This window comes from Aythya fuligula, chromosome 11 (genome assembly GCF_009819795.1).
Source record: "Aythya fuligula isolate bAytFul2 chromosome 11, bAytFul2.pri, whole genome shotgun sequence".
Classification (NCBI taxonomy): domain Eukaryota; kingdom Metazoa; phylum Chordata; class Aves; order Anseriformes; family Anatidae; genus Aythya; species Aythya fuligula.
In genome coordinates, this window is record NC_045569.1 from 3,475,625 (window position 1) to 3,497,240 (window position 21,616).

Genomic DNA, 21,616 nt, shown 5'->3' on the forward strand with positions numbered 1-21,616 from the left:
TTACCTGATTTATATACCAACAAAATTCATTTCACTGCATGTCAGTCACACTCTCTGGATTCTGGATTTGTCCCTTTGAAGTTGATACAAAGGAATGCTGCTCCAGCCTTGCTGCACCTTCTTAGGAATCAGAGGCTGCTTCATGCATAATGCTGTTCTAGACACGTCTCTGTGCTTTTTTATCTGAAGTCTTACCAGACTCCACTGGATTTTAACTTCCCTCTGAAAAATCCTAAAAGGTGGGTCTTTGTCACTTTCTAAGGCTGATTACAGGGCTTGAAGTCTCAACCACCATGTAAAGGGGGGCTCTCCGAATTTCTCTGCTGCAGTCAGCAGTATTTTTGACTGAAACTCAACAATGTCAGCAAAACAAAACAAAAAACCTAAAATAGCAAAACAACACAATTAGGAACCTATCAATCAATCAACTTCAAAGATAAAATTATTCCCTCTCCAAAAAAAAAAAAAAAAAAGAATAAAGAAAAAAAATCAGTTCCTCGAGTCAAGCACATCTGTTTCAAGACAATTACTTGCTAGCAGCACCAAGTGTCCAGTTATATGGTCCCCCTGAATCCATACTGGCAGCTCCTGCAAGCTTGTGATTTCCGAGCTCTTATTATCATCCTGTAATTTCAGTTTTCAGACAGATCCTTCCATATGGCCCCTCCTCCTCCTGGCTTGGCCGAGAATCCTACATGTCCATCTGCGATCTCTCATTGACTTGACAAGACATACCAGGAGTCTCTTCCCTGAAGCTCTTCTCTCTGCTACTTGCACTCTTGGTACATCGCTGAGCCCAGGAGCTCTTTTGCTTATTTGAAGGGTGGGTGGGAAACAGATGGGGGAGGGAAGGTCTACAAAGAGACAGGAGCGACAATGGGTGCATCACTGCTTATGTTCCTTTGTACAGAGCGCACCTACACAGTAAATTTGGCAAGGGAAGTCCATTTTCGAATTACATGTACTCAAGACAGAAAATACAACAGGAGTGCGCTTGAATTAGACCACAAAAAAGATTAACCAACTACAAGCCAACAAGGATGGTCAGGCTACGCAGCCCAGCTTAACTAGCTTCCCGGGCAAAGAACTGGATAAGATGGAGGTAATGGATTACACTGAGACAGAAGGCTCAGAGGAAAGCTACGCACAGTTCCTCAAAATCTATCCTCCTTACTTAATATTGTATTAAATTGTCAGAAAAAAATGTGGCAAAACCATCTGATTCTGGAGGCATCACTGAAACAAAATGACTGGGGTGTTACATGCAAAAACTGAAAAGACAAGAATAGAAAAAAAGATGGAATTAAACAGCTCGAGATGGAAACTAATGCACAAGAATTAACAAGTGCTGCTGCTGTGAAGTAGGCACTCATCGACTGAATGCAGCGGAAGATAAAATGGATATGTTAGTCATCCTGTTGTTAATTATGATATATCCATAGCAGCTGATAACAAGGTGGATACAATCTTAGAGTAAAACAGCAGCATTACTTGAGGAGAATTTTTCTGTCACTGTACGTACAGGCTAAATCCCACAGAGAACATGGTACATATTCTGCACACCCTGTTCAAGAAAGCTGAACTCAACACAAGATGGGTGCAGAAAGAACCCTATGAATAGTAGGAAAGAACCTATTGCATGAAACAAAACAAAGATCTTGGCTTATCCAATCCACCCGAAGTAACTGATTTCTAAAAAACGGGTTAGAACAAAACCTTAGGAAGAGGCAGGCTCTCCTTAAGCTAACAAACAATGCTGGCAAAGAAGTCCTAGAAATCACATAGGATGGAATAGAGATGTCTGAAAACCATCAAAGAAATGGAATTCTGTATCAGATTCTTAGGACTAGTAACAAAGCCAGGAAACAGTTGCTTTAGATGGGAGTTTGATCAACTTTTAAAAGAAATACATAGTTACTCAGTTACAACAGAAGACTTGACAACACAACAGGTCCCATGCAGTTCCTATCAGGGAGTTTTTAAGTAAAACACTGGTTAAAAGCTATCAAACAAGCTTAGCATGAATCTCACATCTTTAATTTGTTTAATGTCCATGGTAGCCCTGTACCTACTGCCCTCTTCTGTTCCAGCTTCTCAATAGTCTTCTTCCACTTGCTAGTTAACATCTTTAACACACACAACCTATGCATCAAGTGGCCCAGCAGCCAGTAAATCAAGGATTAATGATTTACAGACCAGATAAGAGATACAAGCTCACTCAAAGACCTCCTAACCTACATTAAAGTGTATTAAGTGAATCTTCAGGGCACCAAGCATAAATATGAACAACATAACTTCCTTTTCTTGCATCATTGCAGTAGCAGCAAGAGGACCAAAGTGCTTACTGAAGGCTCAAAAATCATTTTGTGGACAAACAAGGATTTTTTTTCTGTGTAAGTACTGCCAGACTTGAAATCTTAATTCTCTATACTCAGCTTAATCTACACCTGGCAGCCTCCAGAAGGGTGTTTACTAATAAAGCAAAGATATGTAAGTAAAACTGACTGACGAGAAAACACTGAAAGGATTTATTTGATGGGAAGCAGCAACTATTCTCTTCAGAATACAGAAGAGAAGATCTCTACAGAAGAGATTAGGCAGCTCACCATGAGTCCCAATAATATATTCCAGACTGTATTCCCCTATAACTTCCAAAGGAAGCTGGCAGAAGCACCACGTGCACTGGAACACAGCTTCTTACAGCACAGCATATTCTGTCAGTGCAAGTGGTATTGCGGTGCCAACAAGAGAGGTGAAATAGCTCTCATTTACCTCCTTTCTGAAATTCAGCTGCAAGCTCTCAACCGTCCCAAGTGCTACTGGCTCATATTACGATGCATTTATCTCCCTTTTGAAGGGGGTAAAATAAGTGATATACTCATTCACTTTTACCTAGCTAGAGATGTGAATTTACAATTAAAAAGAGTAAGAAACCAAAAAGAAGCATCATTGTGTTAACTTAGATGAGGGATGCAAGGCTACTGAAATGTGAAGGAGCTGGAAATGCTATCAACGTTTGCCAGCGCTGGATCGGTGTGCACTGTAAGCTTCTTTTTTCTCTCAATAGAAAAAAGAAAAACACAAAGGTGATACAGAAGAGCAGTATTTTTATATATATATATATAAAAAAAAATTTCGACCAAAATTTACAGCAGGCATTGAAACGCTGCTATGATGCAGCACTCTTCTGAAGCCTTTTAACTTCGATTTATTATGTGCAGAGTGCACAAGTTTCCTCACTATGAGCTCATGCAACATTTATCTTTGCACACAGAGGAGAGAAATTATAACTTGTAAATAAGAGAGAAGTGAGATTTGAGAGGACTTAACGCCCCTAGGTAAAGAAAAATGACTTATCAAAACTAACTCATCTATTTATACGCCTCTTCCCCACCTCCCACTCCAAAGCTATTCTTCCTTTGGTGTGCAAGAATAGCTCATAAATACACTCACAGAAACTACATGTTTTAAAAACAGAACAGATGCTTTCAAAAGAGAACAGATTCCAAACATTTGATATTTTCCTGAATATTTGCTTTCCACCCTTATTTTGTTAGGCAAAAAAATACAATACACAAATACTTGATGCAGCTACATCCAAAAGCCATCCAAATTTCACACTCAACAATCTGTAGATGATGATTTTTCTGGGCATCTGCAGCTTGGCACAGCATGGAAGCCAAGCAGATTTGTTGCTGAAGCAGGCCATAAATTATTAAATAAGAAATATATTTCAGAATAACGCTTCCATTTCTCTCCCGCACAGCAGCTGCCGCTGTTGCTGTGTCTGCGGGAGCAGCTCCTGCTCGGGGATTGGCTGCCCTGGCACGTCTGTGCTATTGGCCCCGCTTCCAGGCTGCGTCACCGCTCAGCTCAATGGGGAGACTTCAGAAATAGGTGTCTGCGTGTTTATCAACCCCAGGCAAGCGAATGCCATCATGCTGCAGCTCAGTCAGAGCAAAACAACTCTGCCAGAGAGAGTTAATTAAAAGGAGGCATTCACATAATGCAGCGCTGCAACAACTACCAAGGGCTGAATCCTGTAGGCATTTGTGAGGTGAAGGCACTCAACTCCCTGCAAATTATTGGAATCATTCAGATTATGGAAATATTCATACTAGGTCAGGAATCTGTTATTCATCTTCAGGCATCTGGGCCTTTTTTTTTTTTTTTTTTCCCCCTATGGGGAACATTTTGTAAATGAATCCAAATCCAACTTTTGCCAGACAGCTCGCCCTCCCTTGCTTCTAATCGCTCTCATTACATGATAGCTTCGAGACTTGACAAAACAGACTCTCAGTGGCCTTGGTTACTGGTTTCATGCATATTCAGGTATACTGTGCCTTTGTAGAAATCAGGTTTGCTGCAGGAAAGCCCAATACTTATGTATTATTCTGGAGAGAAAGGTACCATTGTCTAGACCTTATGTGCCAAATACCTGCCTTTCCAGGAGGAACAATTCAGCCCTTCATCCTTGTTAAGACAGTCATTTACATGTGCACGTATATATAATTAGAACAAAAAGCACTCTAAGACAGCAAGTGGCACTTTTAATTTGTGCCGCTCTGTCCAAAAAATAAAAACAATATTCATACTGATATTTCCTTGCTAAGAAATACTTGCACATTTACTTCAGCATACGTAATGCACCACTTAACCAGCACAGTCCTATCTTCAGTGGCACAGCTACTGAATAGAGTTGGCCTCAGTTAGGTTAGCACCCAAGCACAGAAGGCCTTGTTCTTCCACGTGCACTTGTGTATATATGCCAACGGAGCACTTGTAGAGCCCGTGTCACAGAACTACTTACAACTTTGTAAGCACTATGCAAAAGCACTACCCGAAGCACTCACTTGTATTCATCATAAACCTCCTGTTTGGGAAGGGATGTCTCAGGGTGCTCTTCCAAGGTATTCCGTATCCAAGAGAAGGCATGCATCTGCTGTGCACGGCTGGATGACATGGAGATCTGATCACTAGTGAAAGAAGAAACAGCTCTGATGAGGACTTCACTCCATAGTTCCTCCTCAGTTCTAGTTTTTGTATTTGCACAGGCAGAAAGATGACAGCCAACAAAGGCCAGTACCTCAAACATGCAGCTATTCTTTAAGGCTAAGGAAGCATTATCTCCCTTTTTTGTACACAATTCAACAGAGACTCCATACTCTGGTTCTTGCCTGATACACAGCCACACACAGAGTGATGGGCTAGAGTGTGCCTGCCTCCTGATTGATTTATTTATTTTTGCTGACCATTCTTAAGCTTCTGCCCACTCCGTCTGCCAACTGCCCTTTGCAAATACTCAACTTTCTCAGCAAGTGCTCAAAGTGCTTCCTGTAGGCAGCCTGCTGGGAACAGATGCTAATTTCATGATGTTGTGATCTTCAGGTTGTTTTTCTAGAGCTTCCTTTAATCAAACAAATGCTACCAGAAATACTGTTAGTTCTTTCTTTCCCCCAGCATCACATTTATGTTGCTATATTATCACTTCCTATGTAAAATGTGAAAGAACGATTGCACTTAGGCTGCAAAAGATATTCTTTGATGAGCCATGCATTTTAGGAGGTTTATATTTACAAGGTATTTGAGCAATAAAGTTCAAATATTAAAAACAATCTTCACCAAAAAATAAGTTCTTAATATTTGAAGACAGCTTCTGCTACCAAACACGTCACATAATGAGTGCCACAGGAAGCTGTGTTTTCAGCACCAGCTGCTTACCTTTACCACACACATACCTTTTGTCTCCATTGTTGGGACCCGAAGGCAGCTGAAGGTAGAGGTAGAGTTTCTCTAGGTCTGTAAACTTCTCAACTTCTTGCTAGATAACAAAGGTGTTTTGGTTAAAAACAAAAGAAGAGGGTGGGGGTAGAAAGAGCAAACAGTAAGAGTTGAGCTTGACAGCTAAAATTGTCATCCAACATTGTATTCCAAAATAATATACTTTCAAACAGAAAAATACTTATGTGAAAGAATGCTACTGTGAGTACTCTGGGCCTAGAACTATGATTTTCTGTTTGTACACCACTACACCCTAGAAAACACTTGTCCACAATGCCAGCTCCACAATACCATTACAAAATTCATACACAATAAAAGCAGGATCTGGAGAAATGACAGTAAGAGAACACTTTTGTAACTGGACATGTAACATGAAAACCTCCATTATATTCTCAGAGCTCATTTGAAGCACCTCTGAGAACAAAGCATCAAAATACAGCTAGGCTGTAACTATGCAGAATGTCAGTCCCGATCCTGTAACCCACACCACCACAGCAATAGTTGTGTCACAGACCTCAATGTCGTTCAAATACATGATGTATTTGCTTCCTTTGAATCAGAATTATTGTACAACTACTGAAAATAAGCCATTCTGTTACCATGAATCCCTACGATGCCTGAGTCCTACTCCAGAAGATCCCAGCAGAGCAGCAGACACAAGAGGGAGTTTTACCTGCTGTATGCAAACAGTGAATGCTAGGTATGAGCCACTTTGGGGTCATTCCAGATCTCCCACATCGACTCCGACATACCAGCAGCATCAGCTGAGGTAAGGTATTCCAGCCTGCTCAGCAGCAGCCAGAGCAAAGCCACGCAGCAACGAGTACAGATTCTTTCCGGAAGATGCTGCAGAACCCATGTGAGAGGTGCACTGCCAGCACAGAGGCTAAGAATACCACAATCTCTTTTTAATTCAGAATATAGCTTTTTGATTACAGTTCATTCTATTTTCCTTTACTGCTGTCTTACTGTCAACATAACCTTTTCCAAAAGGAAGAGAATGGGACCGGCAGCCAGTGAAGCCTGTCTGTTTATTTCAACAACAAACAGAGTGGGGAAAATAAATCCTGAACTTCATTTCCAACTGGGGTCCCTACCCATTCCAGTCAAGAAGTATCTCACTTCCACTGGCACAAAGTTAAGAAGAGAACTAGCCAGAGGTGAGCTCCCCCCTCCTCCTTGCTGGTCTTGCAATAAAATAAGCAGAGCGCTAGGACAGATACTCTCAGAGCTCACAGAAACATTGCCAACAGCAGCCAGGGAACAGGCACTGTATTGTTGCTTTTATTTGTGTAAGCTTCAGCAAGCCACAACATTAGGTTTTTGTTTAACCCCACCCCCCCGCACACTCCTGAGATGTGCTGACACTGATGTCTGTCATCTATAACAGCTTACACAGCAATGGTGCACAGACCACCAAAGATCCAAAGTGGTATTTCTGAACAGGTGTGTTTCGTAAAATTCTCTCTGTTCTTCCTTCCCCGCACACATGATGGCATTTGTAATGGTGGTCCTTCCACCATCAATAATGGTTTAATGGTTTTATTAAAAAACACTACTGAGATCATTCTCCAAAGAAACATTTTAGAGAAAATAAAAATTTATGAAAAGGTAGGAATGAAACAGCTGCAAGAAAATTCCCACTTGTTTATTAGACTTCCTTGTTTTCCATGTGCTTAGAATCAAGAGAATCACAGCATGGGCTGGGAGGGATTTTAAAGATCACCAAAAGACATGGGTCAGGTGAGATCCTCTGCAAAACAAACAAAAAAGCCCTACTGACCCTGATATCGAAGTGGAAAACAACCTCTTGTTTCCAAATCTAACGTGCTACTTTGCAGCGTAAGGGCTGGTTTTAGACTTTCACCAGAAAATGCTGAAGCAGCCTCAGCGCCCACTGCAGCTGGAGCAACTTCTGCTGTCTCCCAGCTGAAGGAAAGGGCTGCAAACAAAGGCCCTGCCCGTGCTGCAGACGCTGCTATGCAGGTCCCCTCTGACAAGCATTCGTTCAAACAAAACCTGATTTACGTGTAGAGAAGAAATCTGATGGGATTATGTTAGCAGAACCTTTTTCAGAAGCTGCCAGTGAACCAACGACTCTCACCAGCACAACTGCATCCCTGGGGCTAAGGCAGCTGAGGATTAGGGCTCTCATGTCCTCAGCAGAGGCCAGACAGTAGCATTTTCCCTCTGCTTTCACTGAAAACCCACTCTTCTCCACAGGCTGCACTTCCTGCACAGCTCCCCCAGCTTGCAGCGATGGCTGTGCAGAGCTCCTGGGGAGGCAGGCCCTGCCATCAAACGGGAGAGAAAACACGCAACCAGGATGCAGAGCAAGTTCCTGGAGGTAATCCTACGTGGGTGATAATTAGATAAAGCTAAGCTTATTAAATGAGACTGAATCTACTTAGACAAAAACATCTCAAAGCTGAAGAAGTTGCACCAAAGGCATTGAATGTGGCGCTGCTAATAGATTCAGGGAACAATGTTTTGCTTAAAAAATTCTGAACGTTGTGTTTTGCCTAGGCTGTTTTCTCTGAATGTTCCTAAAACTCTCAAAACTTTATTTACAGCCTCATTAAGTACAACTTCTTACCGAACCTTAGCCCTTACCTACCAGCTCTCAGTGGTAAGGCTCCAGTGAATTCAGTAGTCTCTCTGTTACTGTGACTGCTCCAAGTATCAAAACTTTCTAATTCTTAATGCAATCAGAAAAGCATTTGGGAAAGCAGAGGAACATTTCAGCTGGCCTACTCACAACAGATCTCTGACCAAATTAAAAAAAAAAAAAAAAAATTAATGCATCCTGAATTTCACTTTGTCTTAAGTAGGATACATATGAAAATGAATGAAAAGAAAGCACAACTCAAAACATACTACCAATTTTCTTCATATTTCCGACTAAGAAAATAGGTCAATATCACGTTTGGCAGAAATCTAAACATGGAACAGAGTGGAAAAGAGTCAGAGCATCAAAAGGAAAACTGCAATGCCGGCATCATCTTGGACAAATTCCCCTTTGTGTAGCCACTTAAAGTTTATGCTACAGTAGTTTTAATATCCACGCAGAATGTAAAATGTCTGGGGAATCTTTCCTCACTACTTAAAAGGACCTAAGTACATCTTTTGCTTGAATTTAACAGACCTTAACTGTTTCTATCAAATCAGCTGAAGAATGTTTAATTCTCCAAAGGTTATTTATAAACCTTACTTCTTGAAGCTGCATTAGAAAGACGCATGAGAGCGCTAAACTGGTTGTATGGCTGAGGTGTAAAGCCATCACAAAGCCCCACTCTGCTATTCTGGGTCTTCACACATTATATTTATCTCCTGTAATTGGAACCACATCAAACAAAGGAAGATACTGTGAAGATGGGGAGTAAGGAGCGTTCATACTTATTTCTTACAATTTGGCTTCAATTTAACCAAAAAAAACACATCAAGTATTCAAAATATTTTAGTAATTTTACACAGAAAAACAGGACAAAGAACTAGAAATCTCAAGTCACAGACAAGGAAAGCCTTACGGTAATATATAAAGAAGTCTCTGGCATTTTTCTTCATTTTGGTAGTCACCCAAGACAGACAGTTCACCAAAGAAATGAACAAAATATGGAGCAAATAAATTAAACCAGAAATCCATTTGTGCATACAAACAATATAGATCTGGTCCAAATGATTCTGTCCTTTTACTGACTACGAACAATACAGAACAAGGACCTCTTAGGAACACAAGCAAGTTTCTTTTTAATTCCAACAGGCATTTTCTTTGAGCAAATAAGCAGCTGTAAAGTAATAGCAACTTTTTTTTAATCAAAAATAGTTTTTGACATCTGGTTCCATACTGACACTAGCTAGACACGAAATTTTTCATGGCACAAAGAGACAAACGATCAGTTCAACACAGAACGTAGCTAAGGAATTCATCTGTAATGCAGGAAACATGAGACTCACGGTCCTGCTTGGAGAAGCCAGACTTCAACTTGAGTCTCCAGATTCACATAATATCACTTGAAGTTTCCTGACTTCGATGGATTGAATCTTTCTATCTGTTTTTCTCCAACTGCTGATCCACTGGCAGGTCACAAGTGTTACTCAAAATTCATCTTATTGTTGCCAGAATGGATTACCATGGAAAACTCCAAGGAATAGTTTTGTTTTGTTTTTTGTTTTTTAAGAAAACATTAAGTCAGGCCCAACTTAAAATGAGATAGAGGGAAAAAACACTAAGCAACAATTACCAGAATTACAGTTTCTTGAAGGCTGAATTTAACTTTGACTTATTTTACACTTCTACAATGAAGGTAGAATTACAGGTTATTTCTGTCCTAAGGTTCTGGTGAAAATGAGCTGAAGGCCAGGGGCACCGCTGCAAGCATTTTGCAATACTACTATTTTAGAGAGCATGGACTGATCTTAGTATTTCTCTTCACATTTTGACTATTTATATATAACTATATTCTAATCTAAGTAAAAAAGGCTATGCCAATGGCAATGTAACTTGCACATACTGGCAGACTGGTTCTAAAACCTGTCATATTTCAAAAGAACAAACATCTATTATTTAACAACCAGACTAAGAATAGCGGAGTAGTCAAGCAATCATCTCCCCACTGTGTGAAGAGAGAAACAAGAAGCAAAGGTTAAATAATTTGCTCAAGGTCAGATGGTTTGTTGGAACAATGCTCCAGAAAGCAGATAGCTAAATTGAAACAGAACCTATTATTCTAAAGAGATGCTCATAAACATATTTTGTAGGCTTGAGATGAACAGAAGCAGAAACGTATTTCAGGTGCTAAATATTCCAAAACAAGCCCTAAAAATACATGGCAGCTCAGCACCGACAGGGTCCAAGTACAGCTGCCAGCAGCCAAAGCTACCCAGAGCTTCTGCCTGGTTCCTGTAGGGCCAAAAAGCGCCAAGCCCCCACCTTGAGCGCAGCAGGACGGAGGCAGGTTGCTTCACCAGCACAGCGCACTCACTGCTGCTGCCCACACTGCCACTGCTCCGGCCACTGGCAGCTTTGGTTTGCACAGCCATGGATCCAGCCACCTCTCACCAGCACCCAGCTCTTTTCAGAGGACTAAGGAAAGCAGCCTTAGCCTCCTTGCTAAGCAACTACATGGAGCGTACACTTCGTTACAGCAGGTTCAAGAGTTCAGTTAGTATGTGGCAAGAAATGTAACAAGCAAAGTCATAGGAGACTTCCAGACATGTTTACTACAGTTAAAAAGATGTTATAATGAATTTTTAATGGCTGTTTACACCACAATTCTTGCTAATTACCTTTTTTTTGGATTGCACGGCATACAATATTCTTATGATCTTCCAGAAACTGACAGTATGTCAGCTGTAAATGGTGCAATGTAACAAGTAAGAGGCAGATAACTTTCGTCTCTTGTATAAATAAAAATTACAGTCCTAGTGCCCTTACACTAGCTGTTTTCTGCAGTCCTCTGATGCTAGCTCCCCACTGCAGAGACAACTGCCATCACCTTTGTTTCTTCTCCCTTTTTCTTCCTATCCTGTGTTAGGCAGCTGATGTTCTAAAGGGCATCCATGTGCTGCTCTGCACATCGCGGCTGCGGCTACCAAACACAAATGGCAACAAGCAGAGGCTGAGCTTTGTTATTTATTTTTTTATGTATTTCTTTTTTACAATTACTAGCAAACTGGTAAAGTTTAAATGCTCTAAGCCATTACCAGTACCTCTCAACATAACTGAAAGCCGGTCACAGATCTCCCCTTTACAGTTAAAGATGCAAGGGATGAGCATTGGCCCTTTATACCTCATGAGACTGATTCAGGGGCCCTGAGTTCGTTGCTATCTGACCCAAATCTAAGGAAGTGCACTTGAAGGAAGCATTCTGACCTGCCTGTAACCTTGGGCAGCAAGCAGCTGGTACTGGTCAGGTCCAAACACCGCAGTCACAGGCCGTTTGGACAAACCCATACACAGTCCAACAGCGAGGAAACCTCCTCATCCTGCCTTCTACAGGCCAGCACTGGATAGGTCTGCAAGGAAGCTCCAAACAATTCATCTCCAGGTGTATGGTCACAGCCTTTTAGCTTAACGTACTTCTACATTCTGTCTTGCAGCTTACAGCTTTCCAAGAGCATGTAAAATGCAGAAACTGTTTTGACATGATTCAGCTTCATTTTTGTTTCTTGAAACTATTCTGGTCTTAGATTTTGCTTTTTTCAAACTACCTGAACAGCATCTGATCTACCTTTGCTGCCCTACAGTCACCTTTCCACTGTTGATAGGACTCCTCTGAACTCATCAGCAGGACAGACAAGAAAGCAACTGGAACAGAAAATCGGGCCATCAGGAAATCCCCGCTCTGTCCCAAGCCAAGCTATGGAGATTGCTTTGCGTGCAAGAGCACTGTTCAGAAAAACACCTGGTGGATGGTCACCATCGACCCATGCAGATGAATGGTAACACTGGCTTGCACCGACTGTAAATCTCTACTTAAGTATCCTAGATTCATGAATCTGCAGAATTTAATGCAAGAACAGTCCTACTGTAAATTCCGTTTTCTTAAAACAGGTTTCCAAGAGCAGGTGACAAGTTAACTGCTGATTGTTTATTCACTCTCTGATGCTACTTAAGAACTCCTACCAGACTTTTATTTCACTGCAGAAAAAGCTGGTGTTAAGAATTTTACAGGTGCAGTTTGCCCTCTTGCAAATGAAGGCTCATGTACGAAAGATCTTATATTCACCTGCTTTGTATCGGCAGACACCACTGAGGAATAAATAGGACAAAAATGACATCATGCATCACGTGTAGTTGGATGCATCCAGGAATTCTTTTAAGCATAGGTAAAACCAGGTCCAAAGTCTGCTTGCAAAACAACAATAAAGCTTCCTTGAAATCTCTCACCATGACAAATTAAGGTAACATTTAAAGGAAACAGAATTCAGTGCCATCTGAATTAGCCTTTGACAACACGACTTCAAGGAATATTCTGATTTAGCTCAGCCATATAGCGGAACAGATTCTATTTGATAGTATCCAGATGGTTGTCTATGTCATGTTTTTATCTTACCCGCTGGTACTTCTGGATGAAATGCCAAAGGTAGGAAGTCAGAATAAGCAGTCCCTTCCAGTCGTAAGACTTATGAACTCAGACTCTGATTTAAAGAAACTTGAAACCTATTGCTCACTATTAAATACAAACAAATCCTCTCAGTTTGTCCTAGATATTTGCTTCCCAGAAATTACCTCTACTCACTGGCTAGGATTCTGTTATTTTATTGCACAAAGGAATGTGATCTTGATGTATTTCAAGGGCTTTCCTTTCTTCAAGGAATGAAGCATCTGTTTAACGTACAGCTGAACTAACAGGACCTGCAGCATTGCTCACTTCTGGGAAGGTAGTCAAGATAGTGCACAACTTCAGGGGCTGGCAAGATTTAAAATAAACAAATAATCTGACAATTATGACATGAGCAAGACTTTCACGGACCAGGGCATTCATCTGACAGGCTTTGTGCAAACATGCAGTTCAATCTAGTTCCTTCCTTAAAATGTGGCACTGGCCATGAATTAACTATTCAAGGAAACAACAAGAGCAATAATCATTGTCATTAGCAACCTAAAGAGCAATGGAACCTGAAGGCACAATTAGCTTCTTGCAGATTCTGATCTGTGCAATCCATAACACCTCTTTTAACAAAAACATGTGGACAAAAGCAGTAAGGCATCTTTCTAAGTCATATCTATACTGATAGCCTCTGCAAAGGGAAATCACTTGCTGTTGCTAGAAAGAGGGCAATGCTTCCCTGGAAAATGAGTACCAAACCTACACCATGCATTGTTTTGGGGGGTGGGCAACGTGAACTACTTTTGAACAGATTTAGAGGTAGTACCTTAAAGTATTGCCAAGGAACGACATGATAACAACTCTCGGTCTCCAGAGCTGTCTATTTTGGTCTTACAGTTCTATCAAATATTAAAAAGCATTCTGGAGTTGTACTTACCAAAATGCAGTCCACTTTAGATTGTACAGTTTTGCTAGACGTGAGGGAAGAAAGAGAGAATAGAAATCTTGAATTAATCTAAGCAGTAACAACAAAAATATTACATATTAGAAGTGCTATCACTATAGGCTTAATCTCCTGCTACAAAATGCAATGACAGCCTATGGAAGCATACTTCATCTGCAACGTTTTTGGTAGAAAGTCATTGCAAACAAAGCTATTTGTTAGAATTTTTGCTGTTTTACCCTTTTATATAAGAAGTGTATTTAAAATGAAATATCATTGCAACTGGGAACTATTATCCCAAGCTGCAAAGCAGCCAGGATGGATCTCACTACTTTTATTGTTAACTCTTCCACAATTCAGATGCATTTTATTTGTTCATCTGTAAACACAATTAACACCCCCCCCCTTTTCCCCACACTTCACTAAAGCCCACCACTTCAATGCATTTATTACCAGTTTTCCAAAGAGCTGCTACAAAGCAGACAATCTGTATCCCACTGACAACTTACTTAGAAGTTTTCCCCTCTAGTCTCACTACCTCCCAGTTGGCTTATTAAGAAGGGACTGGGTGGGGACTGAAATAAAAATTGCCATAAATGACCTCAGTAGATGTGCCAAGGTACAGTATGGAACTTATTATACTTCACATAAACACACCCATAAGCAGCTTTTGTGTTTCTTGAAGAGTACTGTATGCTGTGTGCTCCGCTGGACTGCGGGTCAGTTGAAGGCATTTAATCATCCCTCTGAACATGAGAATGAGCTTTAACATGCGGAAATAAATAGTCCTTACTGCTGAACACTTACTGAACAAGCACTGAACAACCAGTGTGAGTTTAGGAAACACTTCGCTGCTGGTAGGATAGAACATAATGAAACATCCTGTTAGCAGAACTAAACAGAGAACTTCCAGTTGTTTTACTTTTGTACAGGTGCTACCACATCCAAAAGAAAGGCCAAGTAAGGTATCCAATGGACATACTAAAATCACAGCTAAAACAAGCCAAACAGCTCTAGTGCCCGGTGCAAATAGGTGCTGAATCAGTTGCTCTAGCTCCTATGTTACGTCCAATGTTCCAAGAGGCAGGAGCCTGGCTGTCCTGGTTATTACAGCATCGCATTTTGAAACCAGAAGGTCTAAAGTATGTCCTGCAGGAGCTGCTGTTACCGATCCCCTCCACCCCCCTTCCCGTACAAGCAGCAGATACGGCGATAATGGCAATACAACAACAAGCATCAACAGGCAAAACTGGCTAGCAAGGCCACCGATGGAGATCCAACGGTCACGTCTGCTGCTGCTGGCCTGCTGTTAGGACGAGCAGCTGGGAAGACACCTGGGAATGCTAAGGCAGGAGCGAAGCTGAGCGGCTGGGGATTTGTGCAAACACAGACAGCTAAAGGCAGTGAAGTGGAAGTTTCTCCCTGCCTAGAAGGGGCTCCCACCTACTGGAACAATCGGAGAAGGGCATCCAGATGCCATCTCACTCTTCATAAACCACCATCTTACCAGAAAGTCAACGGACACCAAGCATGGAAACCTGCTGCTGCTAAGAGGTCTCACTGCATCCGACTCAACGCTGAGCCAAGCAGTACTGAAGCTCAGGGCTGCTCCCAGAGCACAGCTCTCGCCCTGGACTCCACCTTGCCCCACTGCCTCCTGCCCCTAGCAGGGTTTCACAATGCTTGTTGTGCTACGGATCCGCAGCCTCTTTCATAAAGCAGCAGACAACACGTGCCCACTTTTGCACCGAAGCCTTTCCATGGCTTCACGTGAGAGCTTAATGCGGAAAAGCAACACAGAGGGTAAGGGGACGCAGGGGACAGGCAGACCAAACTTAGTCCAAACACCGCCTTTTCTCTGCGGACTCGCTCATGATGTTTTGTGCTGGGTTTTTCAGAAGGATGTGCTTCTGCCAGCACAGTTGACAGCCCGGGCAGATTCTGCCAAACTACCCATAAGCATGCCCATTTGCATTGATATTTTCTTCTTGCAAAAAGAAAGAGGCAAAGTGCCAGGAGGCAGCTGGGCAGGAGATCCCTGGAGTTGTCCTTTTATCTCCAAAGATCAGGCTGAGTCAGTAAATGTAAATTCTCAAATTCAGTTCAGACTCTTCCAGTTGTGACCCCTGCTCCGACAGCACTGATCAACACTGTCTAGAAGCAACAGCAAAAGAGCAATAATTAGACCAGTGAGTGCAGTTTCTCTGTTCTCTTTTTGTCAACTGGTGGCACAAAAAGGATAGTCGAGTTCGTGTCCTCTAATCCCCACACAGATGTTGTGACATTTTACAAGGCAAAGGTCCCAGGGCTCTAGCAGGAGTACGCACGATGTCTATTTTAACAGACATTTTTTCACCTCCCGCTGTGTGCTCCTTGGTATTCTAGAAGGACATTATTCTAATTTGTCACTGGTAAACTGAGGCTTCTTTTACCCTAACCATATCCCAGGTTCACACAGGCTGACTTCATAAAGCCTGTGCCTGATGAGAAACACTTCTTATTTACCTTGCAGGGGAGTTGATCCACGTCAAAGTACAGCAACAACAGCCCTTTGCAGAACCAGCCCTTTGGCCGGGAACGTGCTGGGACAGCGATCTTTGCATGGTCCTGAGCACTGCACAGAAAAGCTCCTTCTGGTGAAATTACAAGATGAAGCATCTCCATCTTATCAGGAGATAAAAGGACAAGTGACAAATGTGGTGAAGTAACAGCCACCCCAGTTAAGATGTATTTGACAATGTTATTTATTTTACGCCACTTCTTCCTTCACTAGCTTACAAGACAGATGTGTTTTGAAAGCTGACAGTTTTCAAATTCTCAATAAATAAGCCTGATTCTGTCTCTGCCAAATGCATCTATTACCTAATAACTACTTTAATGGCAGTAACTGCACCAGTCAGGCTCAGCTTTACAGGCACAAAATTTTAATTTGGTCAACTGTCTTGGGAGACTTCTGGCAAAAGTTCATTTGGTCGCTCTCCCACCCGCAATCACAACAGCAAGGCAGCCTCAGACCCTGCCCACAGACCTATGCCTAACACTTGGATTTTGGGGCTGTTACCCATGCACTTTGCTATGTGTCCAGTACCAGCTGTGGAAGAGCACCCAAAGTGATAGATGTTCTTGCTAAGGAAAATAACCATTTGCATCTATTAGTGACCTACGTCCACCTCATTTTAGTTTTCAGAGGCCACGCTGCTAGCGCTGCTCCTCCTGGGCAGCTGCTCCACCCTCCGTGCCAGCGAGTGCCCGCAGCACGCGGCACAGTTACGGCACCCGTTCTTCTGCAGCCCCCTATGCTGAAAGTCTCCCTCGAGTCCAACGAGTTCCCTTACCCCATCTACAACTTCATGCAGGCTGCTCCAAGCAGTTGAATTGAGGGAAAGCAGCAGCTCCTCTGACTGAGGGGACAGCTGTCCCGTAGGGGCGATAACAAAGGCGCTTGTTTTTGACAGCTGCCTTCAGTCACCAGCTTGAGGTCCTGATCCTCCACGAGAACCTGGGAGCAAAGCTACAACCTTTGCAAAACAGACGAAGTGACCCTACTGCACTCAGTGAAGTATTTACTCAGTGGATGCTGCGAAGCCGGCTGACAGTTCAGATACACGCGGCTACTCCAGGAAGATGTGTTTCAGCCCCACTGCCTACAGAAATGCCTCTCAAAAACACCAGCTCTGCCCAAAACACCAGTCTGAAACAGTTCCCCTCTGAAGAACTACCCTTAGCCGTCAGCTGGAACACTCAAAACCAAGAGCCCAGCTTCTTCTAATGAGCTGAAGAGCAAGGCAAAGGGGGATTATTCAGCCTGTGCTTTACAGAAGCGGACCAGCAGCTCTCTGCAAAGCCTCTGTCTTTCACAGAGCCCCCCAGCCCTACACCTTCCCCAGGAATACACGGGCAGCTCTCATGTCGCAGACCAAAGCCTTACTGGACAGCCTCTCAGCATTTTTCATGGACTCAGCTCCTGACTCAGTCGTTGGGCCCAAGCCCTGTGACAGCTCCTGCACGCTCACTGTTCAATGTTGCAGCAACTGAAGCTCCTGAACGCTGGAGCCCTGCTGGCAAGCTCCTGAAACGTTGCTCTAAGCAACACCCTGGGTACAGGGACACGTAGCTGATGCACTCTGAGCAGTATGGGAGTATCTTATTGTAAGATATGGCAGAACTCAGTTGCTCTGAGCACATTTACTATTTCCTCAGTGCTGTAGAGTACAGGCCGTATCATCACAGGGGATATGAGAGGCCTTATGCCTGTGAGATCAGAAAGAGGAAGGCAGCTGGGAGGGGTAAAACAAAGCCCTCCAACTTGCTAGCTGCTGCTCAGTTAACTCCATAAACCTTCTCCAGGTCAGCACAACCACTGGAACTAACACCAGCTTTCCAACAGTGAGTTATTGATTTAGTATCAGCGCAGTGAATGCTGGAGGAACATCTATGCACGTGCTGCAAACGCCCCGTGAGCGCCCGGCCGCTGCAGCGCAGCTCCTCTTCGGGGAGCCACCGTGCACAAAGGACACCAGCAAAGGGGCTCTCGGTCCTGTGCCGGGCAGGAGCGGGACAGCAGCACCTCCACGACACTGCCCTTTACCCCAGCAAAGGACATCCCAGCCTCAAAAGCCGCACAGGACGTGGCTCCCATCATTCAGGCACTAGCTGCAGACTTAATCCTCAGACGGAGGAAGTTGTACACAACTGCAACAGAAGTCCAGCTTCACAGAGTTCGGGAGACAAGTGCAGCCAGGATTTGCAGTGCAAAATCCTGTAATGGTTTGAGTAAGGTGCCTCAGGAAGCCTGGAGCCCCTTCTTCATTATGGCTTTAACTCCAGCAGTGAGATTGAAACAAGTCTCTGTATCCTCTTCAGCACAGTCCTGCAAACACCTGCACAGACTGCAACAGCCTCCTGAGAACGGGCTCCAGAGCTCTGCTTCACGTGCTTGGTGCATTTTGGACAGCCCAGGAAAAACATTATTTCTGCCTAACCCTACTGCAGGTTATGCCAAGGAACAACTTCCCATCAGTGCCCAGAGCTATGCCGTACCTTACGGAGATGGGACACAACCTGAGCAGGCAGAAGCATTTCCCACTGCAGAGCTCCCAGAGCACACACGCTGAGATCCATCATTACCCGACACGGGGATGCAGGAAGAAAAGTTGCAACTAGAAAACAAAAACCCCAGCATGCAGGTACCTCCCAGCACTGCTAATTAGTTACCATCAGAGATGATAAAGCAGTTACCAGTTCAGACAAATTATGCCAAGAGGGAGGTTTATAAAGCTCTAAAATAAGCTTCCTTTGGAGAAGTGGGGGGATGACCACAAGCTTTTTCTCTGGAGAGCTCAGCACAAAACCAGCACCAACGTGGTGCAGCTCCAGAGGCTGCTCAGCAGCCACCAGGAGATCTCCCAGAAAGTCACCTGTAGCCCACGCGTAGGCGACATGCTGCTACCCCAATATTTTTAGGCAGATACCCGAAAATAAGCCTTCTGTGTGAAAGTGGAAGGTACCTAGGTAAGAGAGCTGGCTGCCAAGGAAGAGTTATTTTGGTCACATGGCCCCTTACAAATTATCCAGCTACGCAAAGTCTCCATTTCTCACTGCACCAAGCCTTCCCTCGTACCATCTTCAAGGGTTGTCTGCCGAACTACTCAACGACAGGGTCTGCAGGTAGTCTTGTTCCTTCTGTGGAGGAACAGCACCAAGCGAGCAGCAGCCCCTCTTGCTGTCTCCCAGGCACAGGAGGTATTTCAGCGTTGGCAGCAACCCAGAGTTCTTCCTGTTCAGTTTCCTGCTGCCTCTTTGCCTCTTCCAAAAACCTCGTTAGTTCCCAAGGACAAGTCAGCCTCCGTTACTAAATACCAACCGTGCCAATTCAGGGCAAGTCATTTTTCTGAAAGCCATGTCAAAACAGAAGGGATAATTATTAAATTAATTAAAGTAATTATTAAACTGAACACCCACCCTTTCCAAAAGACTCAGATCTCTCTTCCAGGATGCTGGGGACATCAGACGACATTTCACAGAAGTCCATTTATTTTGAATGCTGCGAGGAAGCACCCAGCAACAGGCCCACCAACCACACGACAGCAAGTGGCACCCTCAGAGAGGTATTATCATCACACTGCCTGCCTGCGGGATTCGGCCCTTAATTCTTAGGCTGACTGAATTAATGCTTCTCTTCGAGTAACAGCTCTAAAAATATCTTTATAGAACCTTCCATTCAGAAGCACAAAGAAATGTTAAACTGGAGCCAAGGATCATCTAAGGAGAAAATTATGAAAACAGCCGCCTATGTCTGTTGCTACTCAATTAACATCTTAACATATGCCATGTTACGTTGTCTGGCTTGGCTCATATTGATAAAGAAGTAAAATGGTTGTAAAAGCATTTCAACTAAATATTTAGAAAGCAGAGCTGCAGAAGGCTGAAATCTGTTTCAATTACTGCACTGATGACTACACCGCTTAGCTAACGGAGGCAGAGCTTTCGCTAGCACAGGCCGGTACGGAACAGCTCTTGTGAAAGGAAAGCACACCCAAGCAGGGCATTTCCACAAGGCAACCTTGGCATCAGTCACTGCATCCCCTCCCACCCTCACCTCTCACAGTGAGGCATGGAAGAGCCAAAAAGCAGGGCTTCTGATGCCACCTAGGGGCTCTCTCCCTGCCTGCACTTTCTCTCCTGCAGATAATTCAACTTGATGTCTTAAAGGCGAAGTACAAAATACTACGGGCTGTTTTGGGGACCTGTAAATCCTGCAGCTCTCAGTGCCTTAGGTGATAGTGTGCCATGGGATGGCTGAACCCGCCACAAAAGCTGAGCTTTTCCAAGTGCCTACTTAAAAAAGCAACCGAGGGACCAAAGCCCTGGGAAAAACAGCCCACGGCAGTATAAAGATGAAGTCACAGCCTCCGTGTTCACCTGTAGAGGCCATTTCAAGCAGCAGCATCCAGTTGAACTGCAAGCTGTTTCTCAGCTGACCAGTTCATTTTCCTTTCTGTGTCAGTGCCTTTATGTCAGACCATGCAAATTGTACAGCCTGAGCTGAGCTGGATTTCATTGAGTCGGATCTGTTTGCTGATCCAACAGAAAATTTATCATCTCATTAATGCAGACGAGCTTCCCACCGAACCAATTAACTGAAGCAGCTCATCCCACAACCCCGGGATCCAACGGGAGGCAGAGCCCGCAGAGCTGCAGGTTCCAGCATTTCGGCGATGGCTCACAACCAGCTCGTTGGCAGCGTAACATCCCAGTACCCTCCTAGTGATGCCACAGCGAGCTATCAGAGGAGACAGTGATTAGGTCTGACACTATTTCAAACACTTAAAACCACCAACAACAAAAACCAGCAACTGAGCAGTGAGATTCAGATGACAAGTTTTGAAGACAGGGACTTAACTCTTCTGCCTGTATTTGAAGACTCCTTTAAAACAGGGAATAAAATCTTCATCAGACAAGTGACAAGTCTTTCCAGGCACAGAGCTCAACTTACTTGCAGAAAAGATGCCATTATCCTATTTTGTGTATTCTCCCAGGTTCTCTCAACAACTTTTTGGAAAGATTTTCTTCAATAAGGATGTTAATCTTGAAATGAATCGTAGAAATGGACCTTATGTGCAATAGCAGTTTTCTATCAAATCTGGTTGTACCTTGTCCCCTGCCACGCATTTCACCTTTAAGCTCGCACAGCTGACTTCTCAAATGCCAATTTGCGCTGTCGTATCATGAAACTGTCACAAAGGAAGACAGATTTGGACGTGAACAGACCCAGATCTGTAAACAAGAGAACTGCCAGTAACAGCGAACGTACCTCAATCTATTCAATTAAACTACTTGA

At 43.4% G+C, this 21,616-nt stretch overlaps 1 protein-coding gene across 2 annotated transcripts in view; it reads right to left on the reverse strand.

The window, feature by feature from the left end:
• Window positions 1–21,616, reverse strand: part of RFX7 (regulatory factor X7) — a 53,211-nt gene that overhangs the window by 16,061 nt on the left and 15,534 nt on the right. The window contains exons 2-4 of one of the 2 annotated variants that reach the window (XM_032194722.1): window positions 13,771–13,804; window positions 5,739–5,821; window positions 4,854–4,976 (exon numbers count right to left, since the gene is read on the reverse strand). In XM_032194722.1, coding sequence (XP_032050613.1) covers window positions 4,854–4,963 — 110 coding nt within the window. In that variant the 5' untranslated portion in view covers window positions 4,964–4,976; window positions 5,739–5,821; window positions 13,771–13,804. Of the gene's footprint in view, window positions 1–4,853; window positions 5,121–5,738; window positions 5,822–13,770; window positions 13,805–21,616 lie in introns of those variants that run through there. The other variant, XM_032194723.1, reaches the window with a different exon arrangement.